Source organism: Ustilago hordei (genome assembly GCF_900519145.1).
Source record: "Ustilago hordei strain Uho2 genome assembly, contig: UHO2_contig_03, whole genome shotgun sequence".
Classification (NCBI taxonomy): Eukaryota; Fungi; Basidiomycota; class Ustilaginomycetes; order Ustilaginales; family Ustilaginaceae; genus Ustilago; species Ustilago hordei.
Genome location: NW_024545288.1, coordinates 27,869 through 47,300, shown reverse-complemented (window position 1 = coordinate 47,300; position 19,432 = coordinate 27,869). Strand labels below are relative to the sequence as shown.

Here is a 19,432-nt window from a genome sequence, read left to right as displayed (position 1 = left end):
ATCATAGCTGGAGCGCTCACGTGAAATCTTTCCTCCGATCCGTGCCTCATGCGATGAAACATCTCGAGGGAACGTATGACAAGAAACACCCGAAATGGAGCCGCTCCCTCGACGATGCTTTAATCAACGCCCTGCGTGGAACAATCGACACTACCGGAGAACACAATGTAAATTACCTCGTTCTAGATGTAATCAAGGAGTACCTTACTTTCAACCAAGTATGGAGAAAGATTGAAAACGGCCTCACGAATGAAGCCACCAAGACGTCTTACAGACTTGCGCTTATCTCGCAACTCAACGATACAAAGATGTTTAACTCGGACGCCAGAAAGCTAATTCAAGAGATCCGGTCCATACAAACTGAAAGCAGTCTCCTCGGCAAACCATTCGCCGATGATACATTGTTCTCGGCTCTGCAGAAATGTGTCATGGGCCTGGATGCTCAAGAAGCAGGAGGGTCATGGGTTCATATGGAAGGAGCACAGGTATCGAAGACCTAGTCGACACCAGTAGAAAGCATGGTCGTAGTGCAGTCTCCATGGAGACCATGGACTCCTATGGACTCACATGCAAAGGAGGGCCAAGCACAGCCACGAAGAGGACCAAGCTCAAGGAGCATGCAGATGGTTACCACTCAGGGGCTCGAGAGACAAGAGCCAAAGGAACTGTCACTGATCAAAGGAGGAGGAGCAGTGTCGAAGGAGTCGACACCAGGTCATGAGGAGGAGGAGCAGTGTCGACAAGAGGCACAGGGGTGCCAAGCAGGAGAGGCCCTGAGCAGTACTCGATGAAGAAGGTACTCTCTGGAGAGAGAGCAGGAGCAGCATCGCTGGCAATGCTGTGAAGAGGTATATAACCATGCTTTCTCATCATCATAGGTCGAGTGGATCCCCATCCACTCTACTCACCATAACTAGTTATCACTTCAGCATAAGTATACATTAGTTTCAGTCAGCATAGCAGCAATCTATCAAGGTTGCTCCTCATCGTAGTGTGTGTGTTGTATCACCACTACCTGACGTCCGAAGGCGCCCATAGCAGGTTAGCGGTCCGGATATAGATAGAACCGAAGGCAGTAGTCCACTGCGGTCCGGGGATCACTTCAAGCATCAAGTCAACACACTGGACACTCGTGTTGACGTCACCAACCTTATCACCAACACCATCAACCTCATTATCATCGACGCCACCAACCTTATCATCAACACCATCAACCTCATTATCATCGACATCACCAATCTCATCACCAACACCATCAACCTCATCATCATCAACACCCACACCAGACCTTGGTGTCATCATAACATTGATATTGATCGTGCCGAGCTACCCCTGAACGGAGTGTCCACAGAGGTCAGCCGAAACCTACGATAGTATATACAACGAACGCCACCTGCTGTCACTGCACAACTTGATAGTCACCGATACCGAGACAATAGCTGTCACACAGTTTAATAGTCACCGAGTATCTCGACAGACCGACCTGGGTTTCAGGCGCGAGACCCCTGACATTAGAGTGGATCGTTCAAGCAGCTCCTCACGATCACCATGACGGACCCAGACCTCAACAATAAGCTCGATAGACTACTCACTCTATTGGAAGCTCAGCTAGAGCTTACTAGGCAGGGTCATCGAGAGGAACGACTACAACGAGCTCAGCTGGGTAGGGAGGAGACAATGGACCTCTCTCACTCAGAGGACCAAGCAGGAGGAGGAGATGAGTCTTTGATAGGAGACCCACATACTCCTACTCCAGCTCCACGACCAAGGCGATCAGTCTCATTCAACCTGGATGAGCAGGAGGACATCAACTACGAGAAGTATGCTTCACCTACTGGGCCAAGATATGTCAAGACTAAGCTGGACCCCTACAGCAGGACTAGGACGGATCCTTACCCCCTGGACCACGAGGAGGATACCAGCATCATGGCAGAGCTTAACCGGTCAAAGCCCATTGCCACCCCCTTTCCAAAGTTCAATCCCCGAGACATGGAGATCTTCATTCTAGAAGCCGAAGCATGGTTTAAGTTCAACCAGGTGTATGAGCAGTCTAGGATGATCAATCACATGGGTGCTCAACTGGAAGGGACAGCAAGGGAGTGGTGGACCTCCAAGCTCCGTATTGATAGAGCTAGAGAAGGAAGGTTGTTCAATGATTGGCACTACTTCACAGAGCGACTGTCAGAGCAGTTCAACCCACGCAATGCTAGGATGGAGGCATACAACAAGCTGTTGGCTCTCAGACTCACAAGTGATGCTCCCGGTGCCGCCACACGTCATGTAGAGCGGTTCAGAGACTTGGAAGGACAGGTCAACCTAGATGACAATGAGCTAGTGATTGATCTCTTCAGAGGTAGTCTCACTCGTAGCATACAGGAGAAGTTCGAGAGGAATCCACCTGGGAAGAGATGGGAGTGGTATCGAGAGGTTGAGGAGATCGATCGACAGAGGATGCTACTACAGCAGTCCTCAGCTAGACACTCACTCCCAAACACCACATCACCTCCACTAAGAACTGGGTCTCGGCCAAATCAAAGTTCGATCCCCATCCGACAACCCACTCAAACTTATCCAGCTCGATCACCATCACAAGCAACTACACAAGCAACTATACAAAACCTAAACCGACCCCTTCCTCATCATCCCACCCAACCCTCGAAGCAAGGAAGCCCTGCTCCATCAGGTATCAACACCTGTCATGTATGCAAGGGTATCGGCCATTGGGCCAGAGACTGCCCCAGCAGGAGGGTAAACCCTCTTAGCTCTCGACCCATGGGACCAAAGGTTATGGTCACCACAGCAGACCCCTTCGAGGAGGCCACCGACTCAGGAGATGGCCACACAGGCAGCACTGAGACAGGTGACCCCGAGGCCATGGACCTCAGCTCATACCAGCAACCCATGGACCCCGATCACGAGGAGGAGCACGATGATGATGACGACGAGGGAAACGTCAGTGGGGTGATGCACTGATGGCATGCATTGCTCTACAAACCTCCTCGCCATCACTCTGTATATGTCAAGATTGTCAAGTATGTTTCTCTACCAGTGGAGGCAAAGCAGTACTGGAGCTCTCTGGAATGGTTCAAGACCATCCTGCTCGGATACTAGCTGATACCGGTGCTGGTTTGTCCATAGTCTCAGATTCTTTCATTAGTAAGTACCAAATACCCACAAAACCCATAAAAACAATATCGATCCATGGTGTCACCGGGCACCAACTCTCCATCAATAGTTCTGCGAGCATGCAGGTATCTATTGGTACACACAATCTGGGTGTGGTCGAAGCTTCAGTGGCCGACACTGCGGACTATGACCTCATCCTGGGGTTCACTGAGCTACGGAGGCTCAAACCCACCATACAATGGGATACGGGCCAGCTGGAGTTCAAGACTCAGGAGCAGGACCGACCCCCTAGGAGACCCCCTGAAGCAGCAAGAGCAGGGGACCTAACCATGAGGAGACCAACCCTTCATGGTAACGAGTTTGTCTCAGCAGAGCGCATACTACGAGCAGCTCTGGAAGATGGACCCATAGGGTTCATGCTGTTAGAGGAGCCACCATCATCACTCCCAGCCTTTGGTTTTGTACCTACAGGCGCAGACAAAGGAGTCGAGATGGAGGTGGAGGTAGATAAGGTGGTGACGGCTGCAGACATACCAAAGCCATACCAACACCTGCGAGATGTGTTTGATGAGGTGGAAGCAGACAAGCTGCCCCATCATACCGAGCATGATCTCCACCTCGAGTTGATAGAAGGAGGGAAGCCACCTCAAGGGCCCCTATACCTTAAGGGACCCAAGGAGATGTCCGAGTTGAGGAGATACTTGGATGAGAACCTCGAGAAGGGGTTCATAAGACCATCGAAGAGCCCGGCACGATCACCAGTGCTCTTCGTACCAAAGAAGGATGGAGGTCTCAGACTCTGTGTGGACTACAGAGGTCTCAACGAGATCACTGTCAAGAACAGGGCACCATTGCCCCTCATCGAGGAGCAGCTGTTCTTACTCAGGAAGGCAAGGATCTATACCAAGCTAGACCTTAGAGCAGCATACAACCTCATCCGGATTGCTAAAGGAGATGAATGGAAGACAGCTTTTGGCACTCAGTTGGGACTCTATGAGTACCTAGTGATGCCCTTTGGCCTAGCCAATGCTCCGGCTCACTTCCAGTCATTCATCAATGACATCTTCCGAGACATCATTGGAGTATATGTAGTGGTATACTTAGATGACTTCCTGATCTTCAGTGACACTGAAGAGGTACATGTGAAGCATGTCACCGAGGTCCTCACTCGCTTAAGGAGCAACAGGCTCTTTGCTAAGCTGTCGAAGTGTGAGTTCCACACCAAGACAGTCGAGTTCCTGGGGTACATCATCAAGCCAACGGGCATAGAGATGGACCCAGAAAAGGTGCGCACTGTCAAGGAGTGGCCAATGCCAGAGTCAATCCATGACATCCAGAGGTTCCTGGGTTTTGCCAACTTCTATCGAAGGTTCATAGCCCACTTTGCTCGCATAGCCAAGCCCTTGACAGCACTGGTAAAGCCTATAGAACGGTTCAAGAAGCTCGAGCTACCAGAGGAGGCCCAACAGGCCTTCCACAAGCTCATCCAGGCCTTCACATCAGCAGGAGTGCTTCAGCACTTCGACTACCACCTTCCAACAAGGTTGGAGACTGATGCAAGTGACTTTGCTATAGCAGGAGTGCTCAAGCAGGAGCATGAAGGACGATGGCATCCAGTGGCCTTCTACTCTAGGAAGATGTCTTCTGCCGAGAAGAACTATGAGATCCATGATAAGGAGCTCCTAGCTGTGGTCGCCTGCCTCACTCAGTGGCGACACATGCTAGCTGGACTACCGAACCAACTGGTCATCCTCACTGACCATGAAGCCCTCAAGTACTTCAAGTCACAGAGACGCATCACAGGACGACAAGCTCGATGGGCAATACTACTAGCAGACTTCGACTTCATATTGCAGTATCGACCAGGAGACAAAGGTGGTGAGCCCGATGCTCTCACCAGAAGGACAGACATGCAACCAGCCGGTGAAGAGCAGGATCACAATGTGAGGCAACTACTGCCTCCTCGAGTGTTCAAGGAGACAGCAGACCATGACTCGCTCCTAGTGGCCCCCATGATCTCGATGGAGTCCATAGCATCAAAAGGTCTCAAAGACCTGGTCAAGATCTTCCAGCCTTTAGACCAAGAGCTACAGGAGATACATAGGAAGAAGCCTTTCGAACTCAAGGATGACCTATGGTACAGTGGAGGAAGGTTGGTTATCCCCAAGGTGATCATGCCAGGGAGGACCAACAACCGACACTCAAGGAGTGCCAAAGAGGTAGATGGACAGTCTCTCTCTGTAGAGCATCTGCGATTCATGGTGATGACCCAATGCCATGATGGTATCACTGCTGGACACGTAGGAAGAGATGCTACCATCAAGGCAGCTCAACGACATTACTGGTGGCCAAACATGACAGCTTGGATTGCAGACTATGTAGCAAGTTGTCCTGTATGTGCTAGGTACAAAGCTCCTCGTCACCGTCCATATGGTTTGCTACAGCCACTAGCAACCCCAGACAGGCCCTGGGGCTCCATATCCCTCGACTTCATTGAAGGACTACCACCATCAAAGAAGTATGACTCCAAGACCTATGACTCTATCCTAGTCATCGTCGACAGGTTAACCAAGTTTGCCATACTAGCTCCAACCCATAAGACAGTCACAGCCAAACAGACTGCAGTATTGCTATATGGACACATGGTTAGACTCTTCGGATACCCAGATCACATGGTCTCGGACCGAGGCAGGCAGTTCATATCAGGAGCATGGAAGGCATTTGCAGAGCAAATGGGTGTGAAGCACTCACTTAGCACGGCCTACCATCCTCAAACTGATGGTCAGACAGAGAGAGTCAATCAGGTCATAGAGCAATATCTCAGGATGTACTGCAACTATGAGCAGAATGACTGGGCCAACCTGCTGGACACTGCGGCCTTTGTATATAACAACACGGTCCACAACAGCATTGGTGTCTCACCATTCTTTGCATGCTATGGATGGAACCCCAAAGCTCATCCTGACATCCCTCAACGACTAGGAGTCAATGATCCAGGTCGCTTCGAGTACCTCATGGATGGAAAGGAGCGTTGCAAGTACCTCCAGGAGCAGATCAGAGAGGCACAACGTAGATCAGTAAACCAGTATAACAGGAAGCACAAGGACATCGAGTTTAAGGTGGGTGATATGGTCTATATCAACCGACGAAACTGGAAGACAAGGAGACCCACACCCAAATTAGACACCCGGTTCGCAGGACCCTACCCAGTTCAGGAACGGGTAGGACGCCGAGCTTATCGAATCACATTGCCAGCAAACCTTAGGGTGCATGATGTGTTCCATGTCTCCATGCTCGAGCCAGCAAGAACAAGTTCTCTTCCTCAACGTGCTGAACAGCCCACCATACCATCACTTCCAGATGAGGACCTCGATTTCGAAGTCGAAGCACTCATCGACAAGCGTTCACACAATGGGACTACGGAGTACAAGGTGTTGTGGAGAGGGTACTCAGAGGAAGCTGCTTCATGGGAACCAGTAGAGAACCTCAACTGTCCCGACCTCATCCAGGAGTATGAGGTGTCGGAGGGGGGACGAGTGAGTAGACAGAGTGGAGAGAGGAGGAGAGAACAGGAGGAGTAGAGAGAGGAAGAGGAAGGATGATGTTGGCGATGTTGTCAAGGAGGAGGAGTCAGCATGAACCAGACCAGAGCATGCCTCGACGGAGCTCGGCTCTTAAGAGGGGGGTAGTGTCATGGGCCTGGATGCTCAAGAAGCAGGAGGGTCATGGGTTCATATGGAAGGAGCACAGGTATCGAAGACCTAGTCGACACCAGTAGAAAGCATGGTCGTAGTGCAGTCTCCATGGAGACCATGGACTCCTATGGACTCACATGCAAAGGAGGGCCAAGCACAGCCACGAAGAGGACCAAGCTCAAGGAGCATGCAGATGGTTACCACTCAGGGGCTCGAGAGACAAGAGCCAAAGGAACTGTCACTGATCAAAGGAGGAGGAGCAGTGTCGAAGGAGTCGACACCAGGTCATGAGGAGGAGGAGCAGTGTCGACAAGAGGCACAGGGGTGCCAAGCAGGAGAGGCCCTGAGCAGTACTCGATGAAGAAGGTACTCTCTGGAGAGAGAGCAGGAGCAGCATCGCTGGCAATGCTGTGAAGAGGTATATAACCATGCTTTCTCATCATCATAGGTCGAGTGGATCCCCATCCACTCTACTCACCATAACTAGTTATCACTTCAGCATAAGTATACATTAGTTTCAGTCAGCATAGCAGCAATCTATCAAGGTTGCTCCTCATCGTAGTGTGTGTGTTGTATCACCACTACCTGACGTCCGAAGGCGCCCATAGCAGGTTAGCGGTCCGGATATAGATAGAACCGAAGGCAGTAGTCCACTGCGGTCCGGGGATCACTTCAAGCATCAAGTCAACACACTGGACACTCGTGTTGACGTCACCAACCTTATCACCAACACCATCAACCTCATTATCATCGACGCCACCAACCTTATCATCAACACCATCAACCTCATTATCATCGACATCACCAATCTCATCACCAACACCATCAACCTCATCATCATCAACACCCACACCAGACCTTGGTGTCATCATAACATTGATATTGATCGTGCCGAGCTACCCCTGAACGGAGTGTCCACAGAGGTCAGCCGAAACCTACGATAGTATATACAACGAACGCCACCTGCTGTCACTGCACAACTTGATAGTCACCGATACCGAGACAATAGCTGTCACACAGTTTAATAGTCACCGAGTATCTCGACAGACCGACCTGGGTTTCAGGCGCGAGACCCCTGACAAAATGCACGATCCGGCATCCGGTGTACAAGGAGACGGTTGCCACCATCCATCAAATCGATTTCAACGCCCTTGCTACTGCACTAAGCATCCGGCAGACTGCTGTTGAGAGCATCCCCGCACAAAGGATCGACCCTCGACAAGCCAGTGCTAGAACTGCCGGCAATGACGATCAAAACGAACGGGCCGGAGAGACCGAAGCCGAAGCCGACAACAGCCACGCGAGCTCGAGGAATGCAAGCAAATCACGCCGAATCCGATGCTGGGTCTGCAAGCGACCGGGACATGGTATCAGTCAATGCGACGCCTTGGTTACCATTCCCAAGGACTCCCCCCTCGCTGAACCTAAATAGGAAGCGTGGTGCTCCCTCACCCTCCCAATAAAATGGCAGGACCCCTCGAACACAAAAGAAACAGCTCATTGGATCTTGGACTCGGGGGCGAGTTACCATATGGTGAACGACTACAGCATGCTCATCCACCCGAGAACTTGCTGAAAGCGGATAATTACTGCCGGAAGCGAGGTCTTGGAAGTGGCAGCTATAGGAGATGCAAGCATATCAACAGATTACGGGGAAATCTCTCTGCAAAATGTATTGTATGTAAAGCACCTTAATGTTAACCTTCTGTCAACAAATTCATTAACGGATGAAGGAGCACGAGTGATATTGGACACAACCGGCAGCCAAATTTTTCTAACAAACGGCATGACACTTAAGATTGCAAAGAATCGCGAGCGAGGACTTCTGGAGTTCCGAGGCGACACATGGCAAGAAAGCGCGATGGCCACATCAGCACCATTGTTTGAAGGTGTTGATGAGGAGTTTGAGCATATTGAGAATGAGCCGAAAGTTTCAAAGCAACAACTATGGCATGAGCATCTCGGGCACCCAGGAAGAGATAAAGCTAAGGTGATCACAACCAAGTTAAAGGATAAGCATACCATGAAATTGGATCCAAACACTGCTCTGACATGTGAGCAGTGCATACGATCCAAGAGCACAAGCGCTCGGATGGGGAAAGGTAGCGGCGAAAGAGCCGTAGGGCCCCTGGATCTTATCCACGTCGATCTAATAATAGACTCGTCCCATGTGACAGAGTACACATGCACATTGGTGCTGGTCGTCGATCATAGCAAGTATGTGTATGCACAGCCATTGACACGAAAGAGTCATGCCTTTATGCAACTTAAAAGGATTGTTTCGTTCCTGGAGACACAGACGGATCGGAAGCTAAAAGCGATCCGATCCGATCAAGGAACGGAATGGAAAAGCAATGATGCATTAGAATGGTCTTTAGAAAAGGGCATAGAGTGGCAAACCACCATAGGGTACAACAGCAAACAAAATGGACGGGTAGAAAGAATGAACAGGACCCTTGGAGAGAAGATGAGAACGTTGCTAATGCAGAGGAGACTACCGAAGAAGTTCTGGCCATATGCGATCAGAGCTGCGGCGTTCAAAATAAACCTCACCCCGAGCGTTGATAATGAATTCCCTTATCAAGCGATGTTTGGCAAGTCGCCGGAACGAGCTTTAAAGCTCCTACGAGTGTTTGGTTGTCTGGCATGGGTAAACATACCCAAAGTTAAACGGGACAACAAGAAACTGGACCAGCGAGCCGTCGCATCCATTTTCTTAGGGTACAGTCTAGAAAGGAAGGGCTGGCTCTTCTACAGCCCGGACTACAATCCGAACATCTTCTGGAGCAACTCAGCAAAATTCATGGAATCAAAGTGCTGGTCAGACAGAACAGAGTGGCGACCGGTTGACACAAAGGCACCCCCAATGATGATGACAGAGGAGAATTTCGAAGATCTAGGATACAACAAAGAAAATATATTCGACGAAACAGATGAAGAGCCACTACGAGAATACATGGATATGGAGACAGACCCGGAAGAAAGATTAAGCGAAGGAACAGCAGAGGTGATGGAACAAGGACCAATCGCCGAAACTCAAATTGACAGCGAATTCTATGGACTCGTAGCGACGCGACCGGAACGGAGAAAGAACCTGGACCCAACCATACATGAAGCAATGAGTGGAAAGGACAGAAAGCACTGGGAGGAGGCCATGCGAAAGGAGCTGGATGGATTGGAGGCGATGGGCACATGGGAGATAGTCGACCTCCCAAAGGGTGCAAATACCGTCGACACACGTTGGGTACTCAAGATCAAAACCGATGCAAACCTCGTGCCGACAAAGTTCAAAGCCCGGCTCATGGCACGAGGTTTCACTCAACGCGAGGGCATCGACTATACAGAGGTCTTCGCACCAGTAGCACCCATCCAATCCATTCGAGGGGTGATTGCTGTCGCAGCAGTACGAGATTGGGAAATGGATTCTATTGACGTAAAGCAAGCGTACCTGAACTCCACTATACACCATGATGTATACCTCAAGCCCCCAGTAGGAATCGAAATACCACCTGGAAAAGTGTTGAAGGTAGTGAAAGGACTGTACGGTCTGAAACAATCGGGCCGAGAATGGAACATTGAGTTAGACTCACATCTCCGGACGATCGGATTCCATTGCATGCCGAGCACACCATGCCTATACTCAAGAGGGACAGGCGACAAGATCACGATCATCACAGCATACGTGGACGACATGCTAATAACATCACCCAGTCGTGATGAAGTAGACCACGCAAAGCGAGAGATCATGGACAAATGGGAGACGCAAGACAATGGAAGAATCAAAGAATTTCTGGGTATCAAGATCACACGTGATAGAAGACAGAGGAGGATATCTCTGGGTCTAACGGCATACATTAAGGAAATGGTGAACAAATGGTTAGGAGGAGCAAACGAGAAATCTTGGGTACCCATGCTGAGTGTAGCGAACGTCGCCGGAGGCGAGCGATGTGAACCTCAGCGAGCAAAGAAGTATCAAGAATTGGTCAGCCAACTATTATGGGTCTCCAACACAGCCCGACCAGATATTGCCTTTGCTGTCAGCGTATTGGCGCGATATATGTCGATCCCGATCGACAGTGCATGGAAGGCAGCCATTCGCATGGTAAAGTACCTGAACCAAACGAACGAATATCAGCTGCACCTAGGAGGGGAGACAAACGAGCACTCGGATACACCGGTAACGACGTATACCGATGCAAACTGGGCATCCGACCCCACAAATGGACGAAGAAGCACCTCGGGGTCGATAACATATGTATATGGGTGTCCAGTGAGTTGGAAATCACACGTTCAGAAGTGTGTGGCATTGTCGGCAGTCGAAGCAGAGTTTGTCGCCGCTTCCGAAGCGGTGCGAGAAACCTTATTCTTCTCATATTTGCTCCGGGATTTGGAGACCACGGACGTTCGGCCCGTACTATACACAGATAGCCAGGGGTGCATACAGGTGAGTAAAGACCCAGCCAAACATTGGAAGTTAAAGCACATCAACACACAGTATCATTTCGTTCGCGATCACGTGCAAGAGGGCGATGTGGAAATCAAATATGTCGGAACGGCAAACAACGTTGCAGATGTCTTGACAAAACCCTTACAGGGTCTTAACACCTCACGATTGGCTAGGATGATAGGACTGGAGATCCCGCCGAAGGGGGGAGTTGAAGATGCGTCGGCATCTCAAGCAAGATGCACATGTTACGGCCGAGACATTGAGACACGGGAGGCTCACGTAAGCGAGAAGTACAATGAGGTACGTAATTGTTGTCATGGTGACAGCACAGTGGCACCTGGTATCATAGCAACACAGGAGTACAAATGAAGAGACACATCCTGCCTCAAATAGGACCAGAGCAGTGAATGGAGTATATATATGTGTTTGTCATTCAGTCTCACACCATGAAAACTAAGCATTACATAGAACATACGGCTGTGGTAAAGGGAGTCTGATCGTGACCCCGATAACGCCGTATATTAATTGTTATCTTCATTTCTTTTACACCTTTTCCCTTTGCCTCTCTCGCTCTTTGCCTCTTTGCCTCTTTGCCTCTTTGCCTCTTGCCACGACATCGGCAATGACAGCCTCATCCAGCTGCACATCACCGCAATTACCGCCATATCTGCCATCAACGACAAACAAACCTGCGCAACTGCCCCGCGCGTATCTCAATGGGACACAAGATATGCTTAGCTTGTTTGGCTTGATGCCCATATACGACCGTGCTGTACGTCCATACAATCCAGACACAGTAAAAGGCGACAAGGCTGGGTCGACATGCGCGAATGTAGCAGAAGCAACGGCTACCACATCATCCAACTCGAAAGCGACAGGAGAAGCACAGGGCGCTACGCCAACAGTAGCAACAGGCTCAGGCTCAGGATCAGCAACGGCGCAAGGAGCAACACCAGGATTGCATACAGCTAATGCAACCCCTCGTTCCGGAAAGCCAGCAACAAGAGGGACAGCCAACCAGACTTCTCTTGCTTTTCATGCTTCTCATGCTTCTCATGCTTCTCATGCTTCTCATGCTTCTCATGCTTCTCATGCTTCTCATGCTGCCTCTAGCACCGGTCGCATCTCTACGCCTGCACTTCAACTCAACGGAGGCGCACCTACATTCTCACTCCACACGCATTCCTCCGCTATCCTAGCTGCATCACCTGGCCAACTGGCAGCGTCAGCAGCATCAGCTGCACCGGCACGGAAAGCAAGCAAACCACCAGCCACCTACGCACACTATGTCGAAGATCTCGCCGGTCGAGTTCGTCCTGCCTCGAAACGTGCCAGGGCAGCAAAAGCGGAAAAGGGGACTTGGCTCATCTCGATCCTCTTCAAACCAGAGTATACACCACAAAGAATAGTGCCCTTCGATCGAGAAACGATGCAGGCTGCATTCAGTCTAGAGCCTGGACCTGTGCCGGAGATCGATCAAGCACAGTTGGAGCCAGATGAAGAAGAAGCCGTAAGGCCAAAGAAGAAAAAGAAGAAGATCAAGCAGGAGGGTGGTGGTGGAGGTGGAGATGGTGGAGATGGTGGAGATGGTGGTGGTGGAGGTGCGGTACAGGCGAGTTGGGGGCCTTCTTCTGCTGCAAGGACTCCGGTGAGGAGGTGAGCGTTTCGATAGGCTTTTACTTGTAATTGTATGGATTGCTTAACGACAGTCGTCGATATCGGAGGGTGTGGAAAGCTGAGCTGGCATTGATGGTATATGTACAGGGATAAATGAGCTTAGACAGCAATACCCATGCGAGTCGTGATCTCATCGACAGTCTTGCAGATGTTCTGATGATCCTGATCACTAACACCATCAGGCGTCGGTGGAGCATTGAGGTAGCCAGCAATTTCATCTGCGCTCTTCCCTCTCCTAGCCGCACTCGCCAGACATGCCTGTACGACGTTGAAGAGATGCGAGTTCTCCAATGCTGCTGCTACTCTTTCCTTATCGTTGAGCTGTTTGTTGACTGCATTCTCTGACTGGTGTGTTCCGGCACGCACGCGAATGTCGACTTTGAATCGATCTGGCAGTGCGCGAAGCAGACGTACGCGAAGAGAAAGACCGATGAGCGTCGCCATACTGCAGTGTGGGATCGTAGGTGTGAACTCGAGCAGAACGTGCGGGAGCTTGTTCCTCGCTTGATCGCCATGCGAGACGGTGATGTGGTTTGCGTTGACTACGGCCAGTTGTTCAAGGGTGAGAGGATGCTCTGGGTCAGTGATGGATCGGATGAGGTCGTAGATTTCTTGATTGTCGATGCTTTCCTCCAGGGTAGAGGTGGGGAGGTCTACTTTCCCGCGGTAGGAGGAGAGTTCGGTGTCGGGCAAAGTGGGTGGAGAGGGTGAAGAAGAGGAGGCTAGCATATCTACATGGTGTTCATCCTGCTCTTCTTCCTCCTCGTCGTCGTGGTCGATGGTAGATCGTGTAGCTCTTGCGAAGGATGCAGCGAGGTTGGAGCTAGAGATGGCACTTGTACAAGAGCCGATGGTGGCGATGCCGTTTCCCGAAGGTGCCTTACCGACGGACTGTACGGAAGAGTGAATCGAATGGTCACGCCACCATTCCGAGTTGGCGCTGGAGGGAGCACGTCGTTGAGTCGAGCTGGAGCCTGACTGATAGACGATGGGATTTGCGTTGTCCTTTTGGTCCATGATTACGTGTTGGGCGGGAGTGAGATCGAATGAGGTGGCCAACAAGGTGTAAAGCAAAGCGTGCAACCTTTTGTACTTTCCACCAAGGCTGAGGCTGAGTTGACTCTTGCAATCTGCTTACGCATCGGGAAAGCGGACGAAAAGGTTGATCGGCGATTCAGAAGCGCGCCTTGATAAAAAAGGAAGACGTTTTGGTCCCGATACTGGCGATCGGGTAGAGTCTCAGTAGGATGTCACTATTGTTTTAGGGCAGAAACATATATACTCGATTGACTGAGAGGAGAACATGGCAAGAGCCTTGAGCGCTCTACATCCCATAGGTGGCAGTATCACCCTCAATGACAGAGTACAACAACGGGCGGGCAATAGCGTCCATCCTCTCTCTGATCGGCTCTGTCTGATTCCCGATTAAATCAGATCTATTCTCTCTCCGGTTAGCGTGGGTCCATCTGCTCCCCGATTAGATCTGCTGGATCGCCATCTTCAGCACGCCTAAGCTGTCCACGAATTTTGCCCGGTTGGTGGACATTATACAGTTAGTTTGCTTGCCCTCGAACCCCCTAACACAATGCAGTCTCAGTCTGGCAATCTTTTAGCTGGGCCTGTGTCTGTGTAGGCTTGCTCAGAATCTAAGCGCCTCGTACCGCCAAAGGCCAGCCTGTCAATGGGAGCGACTGAAGATGGACCATTGAAAGAGCACAGCCTTTATTGCAAGTCGAATCGAACCAAGGGCAAGAGACGGAACGAGTGCAAATGCAACTCGGCCTCGACTCTGCGCTTTGCTGCTGACATTCGCAATTCGAGCTTCCTGACCCAACGAATGACTTTCCATCACGCACAACACCGTATCTTCGCTTTCTCTTGCTTCTCACCATCATCCCCATCTCCTCTCATACCTTCCTCTCATACCCTCCCCTGCTCTTGCTCCTCTCCACGACCAAGGCGCAAAGTCCTCGCGTCCCTGCCGGCTGTATTGGTTTATGGACTGGATCTCACTCAGCAGGGTCTCTTGTTCATAGCGGGTAGCCAAGCCTCGTCGATTCGGCCTTTATCGCCTTTCGGATCGGCCCGACATCGCTTTTTCTGGAATCTGTCAGCCTCCACTTTGTCAAGCGAACACTGCTGATCTGCTTAGAAGCTCAAGGCACCTTGCTTGCTTGCTATCATGGCCCACTACTCTCCATTCGGCTCAACCGACACTCTTCGAGAAAGACCTTAGACACCATCCATCGGCACCTCCGACATCCCTTCTTGCGCCGCCTCTCTTTTCTGCACCAATCACACTTCTGAATAGGCACACCGGCTGGCCCGACCCAATTCACACGGAATACCGGTGCACTTGGCTGTGATTTTAGACAATCGAATGTTCGGCATGCTTCCGACGAGTCTTTGCTGTTGCCCGCCATGACTCATCCATTGCCATCCTCATCCTCCCTCTCCTCGGCTTCCTCAGCATCGTCGCATCTTCCCTCTGGCTTTCCAGTCCCAGCATGGATGGCACCAGCCACATTCACATCGCCATCGGCACCGGCACAGGCACCGGCACAGGCACCGGCACACGCTTCTTCACCTTCTCATCCTTCCACTTGTGCTCTCAATGCGCTCTCAGCACCCAACTCGTCCAAGCCAGCACAAACAGCAGCACAAATAGCAGCACAAATAGCAGCAGCAGCAGTAGCAGCAGCGTCGTCATCATCATCCTCATCATCCTCATCATCCTCATCACAGCCATCATTGCACAAGCCACCGCCACCAGCTCCCCTTACCACCGCCACCGTCACCACTACCGGCTCCCCTTGCCACTCCCACGATCCAAAAGTCCTCCCCTACCTCTTCGACGATGCTCAACTCGACGACGTACTTGTCCTAGTAGTGGATATGCTCGTCAAGCTCACCGAACACAACGACTCCCTCCCGCTCCATCCTTCCGCACTCACACGCTTCCACTCACGCGCAACACCCAATATCACCCTTTCCGCCTATCTACGGCGTATAGCCAGATACACCTCGATCGAGAAATGTTGCCTCCTCATCCTCCTCGTCTACATCGATCGCGTCTGCGAACGCCTCGACGGTTTCACGATATCCGGCTTGACAGTGCATCGTTTCATCTGTGCCGCAATCCTGTGTGCGAGCAAGGCGCTTTGCGATGCCTTTAATACCAACGAGCACTATGCCAAGGTGGGAGGTATAAGTCTACAGGAGATCAATCTCTTGGAGAAGGAGTTTTTGCAGATTATCGATTGGAGGTTGATATGTTCCGGCACTGTCTTGCAGCATTATTACGCTAGCTTGGTGAGGAGCCACAGTGACTATCTGCTGGCCGAGCCACCTGTCGCTGCAGAGGTGCATCCCCTCGCCTTCAACGGAAGCAGGAGTGAAAAGCTCAACGGACAGAGCAGTGCAAGTAGTAGTGGCGGTATAATTGGTGACGGTGTAATTGGTGACGGTGTAATTGGTGACAGTGTAATTGGTGGCAGTATAATTGGTAGCAGCAGTGGTAGCAGTGCAAGTCGGAATGGCAGTGCAGGCCTTACACCAGCCATGGCTAGCAGCCAACACAGCTCACCTTTCCCAATCAGCAGCACTAGTGCAAGTCCATTCACTCCTGCCGGTGTCAATACCTTGAATGCCGGTTTGGTTGCGGGCAACGCCTCTACTGCTTCAGGATCAGGATCAGGCTCGTCTATCAGTCCTCTTGCTGCGATGCAAGTCGATTCGGATCCACATGCAAACGCAGCACCACCATCAGCAGCAGTGGCCGCACCAGCAGCAATGAACAGAAGAAGAAGGAAAGACGAACAACGGACAGCACCGTCTCCACGCAGTCTCAATGCTCACAGCAGCAGTCAACACGCTTCTAACACTGATCGATCTGCATTTGGCAGTAACGGTAACGGCTACCGCAACGCCCCAGCAAGTGCTCAAGTAAGCACCACTCAGCCATACCAGCATCCTGCGCACTATCAAGATGAAGTCCACAAACGGATCCGATTCGGTTATCAGTCTCCGCCTCCACCATCATCATCACAGCAGCAGCAGCAGCAGCAGCCATAGCATCGTTTGCCGTCGGGATCCTGCCATCCCCTCCCATCTCCGTTGTATGGGGCAAACTCCACTTTCCGCTCCTTCTGACTCACGCAACCCTGCCATCGGGCTTTCACATTGCATGTACACTAGACACCGTCACAGTAGAAGCATACCTACCAACTCCTTTCGCCAGCAAAGTTGGCGTCGATGTGAGATCGAACTAGAGCTCACGTGCTTCAACTCTAACACCAACTTCACACGCTGTCACAAGGGTTTGTGTTGCGCTCGGTCACGTGACCCTGTCACTGTCTCACTCTCTCGTCGCTTTGCGTCACACTCAGGCACGTGCAGTTGCATCTCTATCTCAAAGTCCATCATCTACTCATCTTTTACTTGTCTGTCCCGATAGCACCTACACTCGCTCGGGTGTATATCACATTACCCGCATCGGCTATGGCGGCTGTCATCGGTATGCCGGTTAATAGATAGCCGACCTGGTTTCCCCGTAGTTTTGCCGTTACGTTTCAGTCTGATCGTCCTTGTATCATACATAGAATGCTGGGAGACATATATATATATATATATATATATATATATATACATTCGAATCACTATGTACTTAGTTCATGACTAACATCGCAATCGACGTCTTCCATCGACAAGCACAAGAAAGCGGGGCAAAACTTGATTCACACATTAGTGCCAACGCTCCTGCAGTTCTTGACCTCCTTCTAGCTTGCCAAACGAACAAGCAAAGTGCCAATGGCTGCTCATCCTCTATCGTTCTACCAACCCTAAGTTGCCGCAGGGAAGCATGGCCAAGCGCCGCGGGTTGACATCGCCTGGGGTTTAAGCAGCATGACACCGGCCGACGTCTTGGTTTTCTGTTTTCTATGCTCCTGCCGCTCATGGGTTCGGTGCGATTCATGCGCATCGATAGAAGCGAGTATATGCGATGCTCAACCCTCATCCTCCGCTTCTCATTGGGGATGAAAGAGGGCATGCTCTCCAAGTTCGCTCTTCTTACGCCTCGTGATGTGTGTATGCAAGAGGGAGCGTGCGTTGGTGTGTCTGTAGCAGGAAGCACGAGATCGTAACCCTGTGTCCTTCAGCCTCTCCCATGCAAGCATGAATAGCTATACATACGCCCATCCTTCTCGCTCCTCCCTGTTGAAACGTCAAGCCCCCTTTCCTCCTCCTCCTTACCCCCTCCTCCTCCTTACCCCCTCCTTCTCCTTACCCCCTCCTCCTCCTTACCCCCTCCTCCTCCTACCCCCTCCTCCTCCTTACCCCCTCCTCCTCCTACCCCCTCCTCCTCCCCCTCTCCCAACAGTGTTCGCCCAAGATGAAACTCTCCATGATTGTCAGCTTGCTCACCCTCGCCGCTTCGGCGGTCACCGCCTCTCCCCTGGTCAAGCGACTTCCTCAAGGCTTCCACCCACCCTTTTCCACTCCCAAATCCCTCCTCGATGCCGGCTTGACCTGCCAGAACGGCTCCCCCTCTTCCCAATCCAAGCCCATCCTCCTCGTTCCCGGAACGGGTGCCACTGGCAAACAGTCCTTCGACTCCAACTGGATCCCTCTCTCCGCCCGTCTTGGATACAACCCGTGCTGGATCTCTCCCCCTCCCTTTATGCTCAACGACTCCCAAGTCAACGCAGAATACATTGTCAACGCGGTCAACATCCTTTACGCCGGTAGTCGATCCAAAAAGGTCCCCGTCCTCACTTGGTCACAGGGTGGACTTGCTGCTCAGTGGGCTCTCACCTTTTTCCCCAGCATCCGAAGCAAGGTTGACCGCCTCATGGCCTTCGCTCCCGACTACAAGGGTACCATCGAAGCTGGTCTTCTCAACGCTGTCGGACTCAGCTCTCAGAGTGTCTGGCAGCAGACCGCAGGCTCAGCTTTCGTCACCGCATTGCAGAATGCTGGTGGTCTCAACCAGATCGTCCCCACCACCAACCTCTACTCTGCTACCGACGAAATCGTCCAACCCCAAATCACCAATTCTCCTTTGGACTCGAGCCATCTTTTCAACGCCAAGAACATTCAGGCTCAATCCGTCTGCGGTCCTCTCTTTATCATCGACCATGCCGGTTCGCTCACTTCGCAGTTCTCTTATGTTGTCGGCAAGAGCGCTCTCGCTTCACCCACCGGTCAGGCACAGTCGAAAGATTACCGTTCCAGCGATTGCAACCCTCTCCCAGCCGATCCCCTCTCGCCGCAGAACAAGAAGGAGGCTAGTGCATTGCTTTTGGTCGCTGGTGCAAATCTTGTTGCGGGACCCAAGCAGAACTGCGAGCCTGATCTCAAGCCTTATGCGAGACGATTCGCGATTGGTAAGAGAACTTGTTCTGGCATTGTCACTCGTTTCTAATCTCGCTCCTTCTTCTACATTCCTTGATAAGTTAGTGTGATGCTCATTGCTTTGTCCTTCCTT

General features: G+C 51.4%; 6 protein-coding genes across 6 annotated transcripts; 5 read left to right on the top strand and 1 right to left on the bottom strand.

Moving 5' to 3' along the window:
- Positions 1–3,245: 3,245 nt before the first annotated feature.
- Positions 3,246–6,707, top strand: UHO2_01631 (uncharacterized protein; the record flags this gene model as incomplete). Its single annotated transcript, XM_041559068.1, has 1 exon — positions 3,246–6,707. One exon carries the CDS (start codon positions 3,246–3,248, stop codon positions 6,705–6,707), a length of 3,462 nt encoding a protein of 1,153 aa, XP_041415002.1.
- A 1,900-nt stretch (positions 6,708–8,607) lies between these two features.
- Positions 8,608–11,637, top strand: UHO2_01630 (uncharacterized protein; the record flags this gene model as incomplete). Its single annotated transcript, XM_041559067.1, has 1 exon — positions 8,608–11,637. One exon carries the CDS (start codon positions 8,608–8,610, stop codon positions 11,635–11,637), a length of 3,030 nt encoding a protein of 1,009 aa, XP_041415001.1.
- Positions 11,638–11,890: 253 nt separating this feature from the next.
- UHO2_01629 (uncharacterized protein) lies at positions 11,891–12,928 on the top strand (the record flags this gene model as incomplete). Its single annotated transcript, XM_041559066.1, has 1 exon — positions 11,891–12,928. The coding sequence occupies one exon, from the start codon at positions 11,891–11,893 to the stop codon at positions 12,926–12,928; it is 1,038 nt and encodes a 345-aa protein (XP_041415000.1).
- A 116-nt stretch (positions 12,929–13,044) lies between these two features.
- On the bottom strand, positions 13,045–13,962 carry UHO2_01628 (uncharacterized protein; the record flags this gene model as incomplete). The annotated part of the gene is made up of 1 exon (XM_041559065.1): positions 13,045–13,962. One exon carries the CDS (start codon positions 13,960–13,962, stop codon positions 13,045–13,047), a length of 918 nt encoding a protein of 305 aa, XP_041414999.1.
- Positions 13,963–15,366: 1,404 nt separating this feature from the next.
- UHO2_01627 (uncharacterized protein) lies at positions 15,367–17,019 on the top strand (the record flags this gene model as incomplete). The annotated part of the gene is made up of 1 exon (XM_041559064.1): positions 15,367–17,019. The coding sequence occupies one exon, from the start codon at positions 15,367–15,369 to the stop codon at positions 17,017–17,019; it is 1,653 nt and encodes a 550-aa protein (XP_041414998.1).
- Positions 17,020–18,337: 1,318 nt separating this feature from the next.
- UHO2_01626 (putative Lipase B precursor) lies at positions 18,338–19,369 on the top strand (the record flags this gene model as incomplete). Its single annotated transcript, XM_041559063.1, has 1 exon — positions 18,338–19,369. The coding sequence occupies one exon, from the start codon at positions 18,338–18,340 to the stop codon at positions 19,367–19,369; it is 1,032 nt and encodes a 343-aa protein (XP_041414997.1).
- Positions 19,370–19,432: the final 63 nt, after the last annotated feature.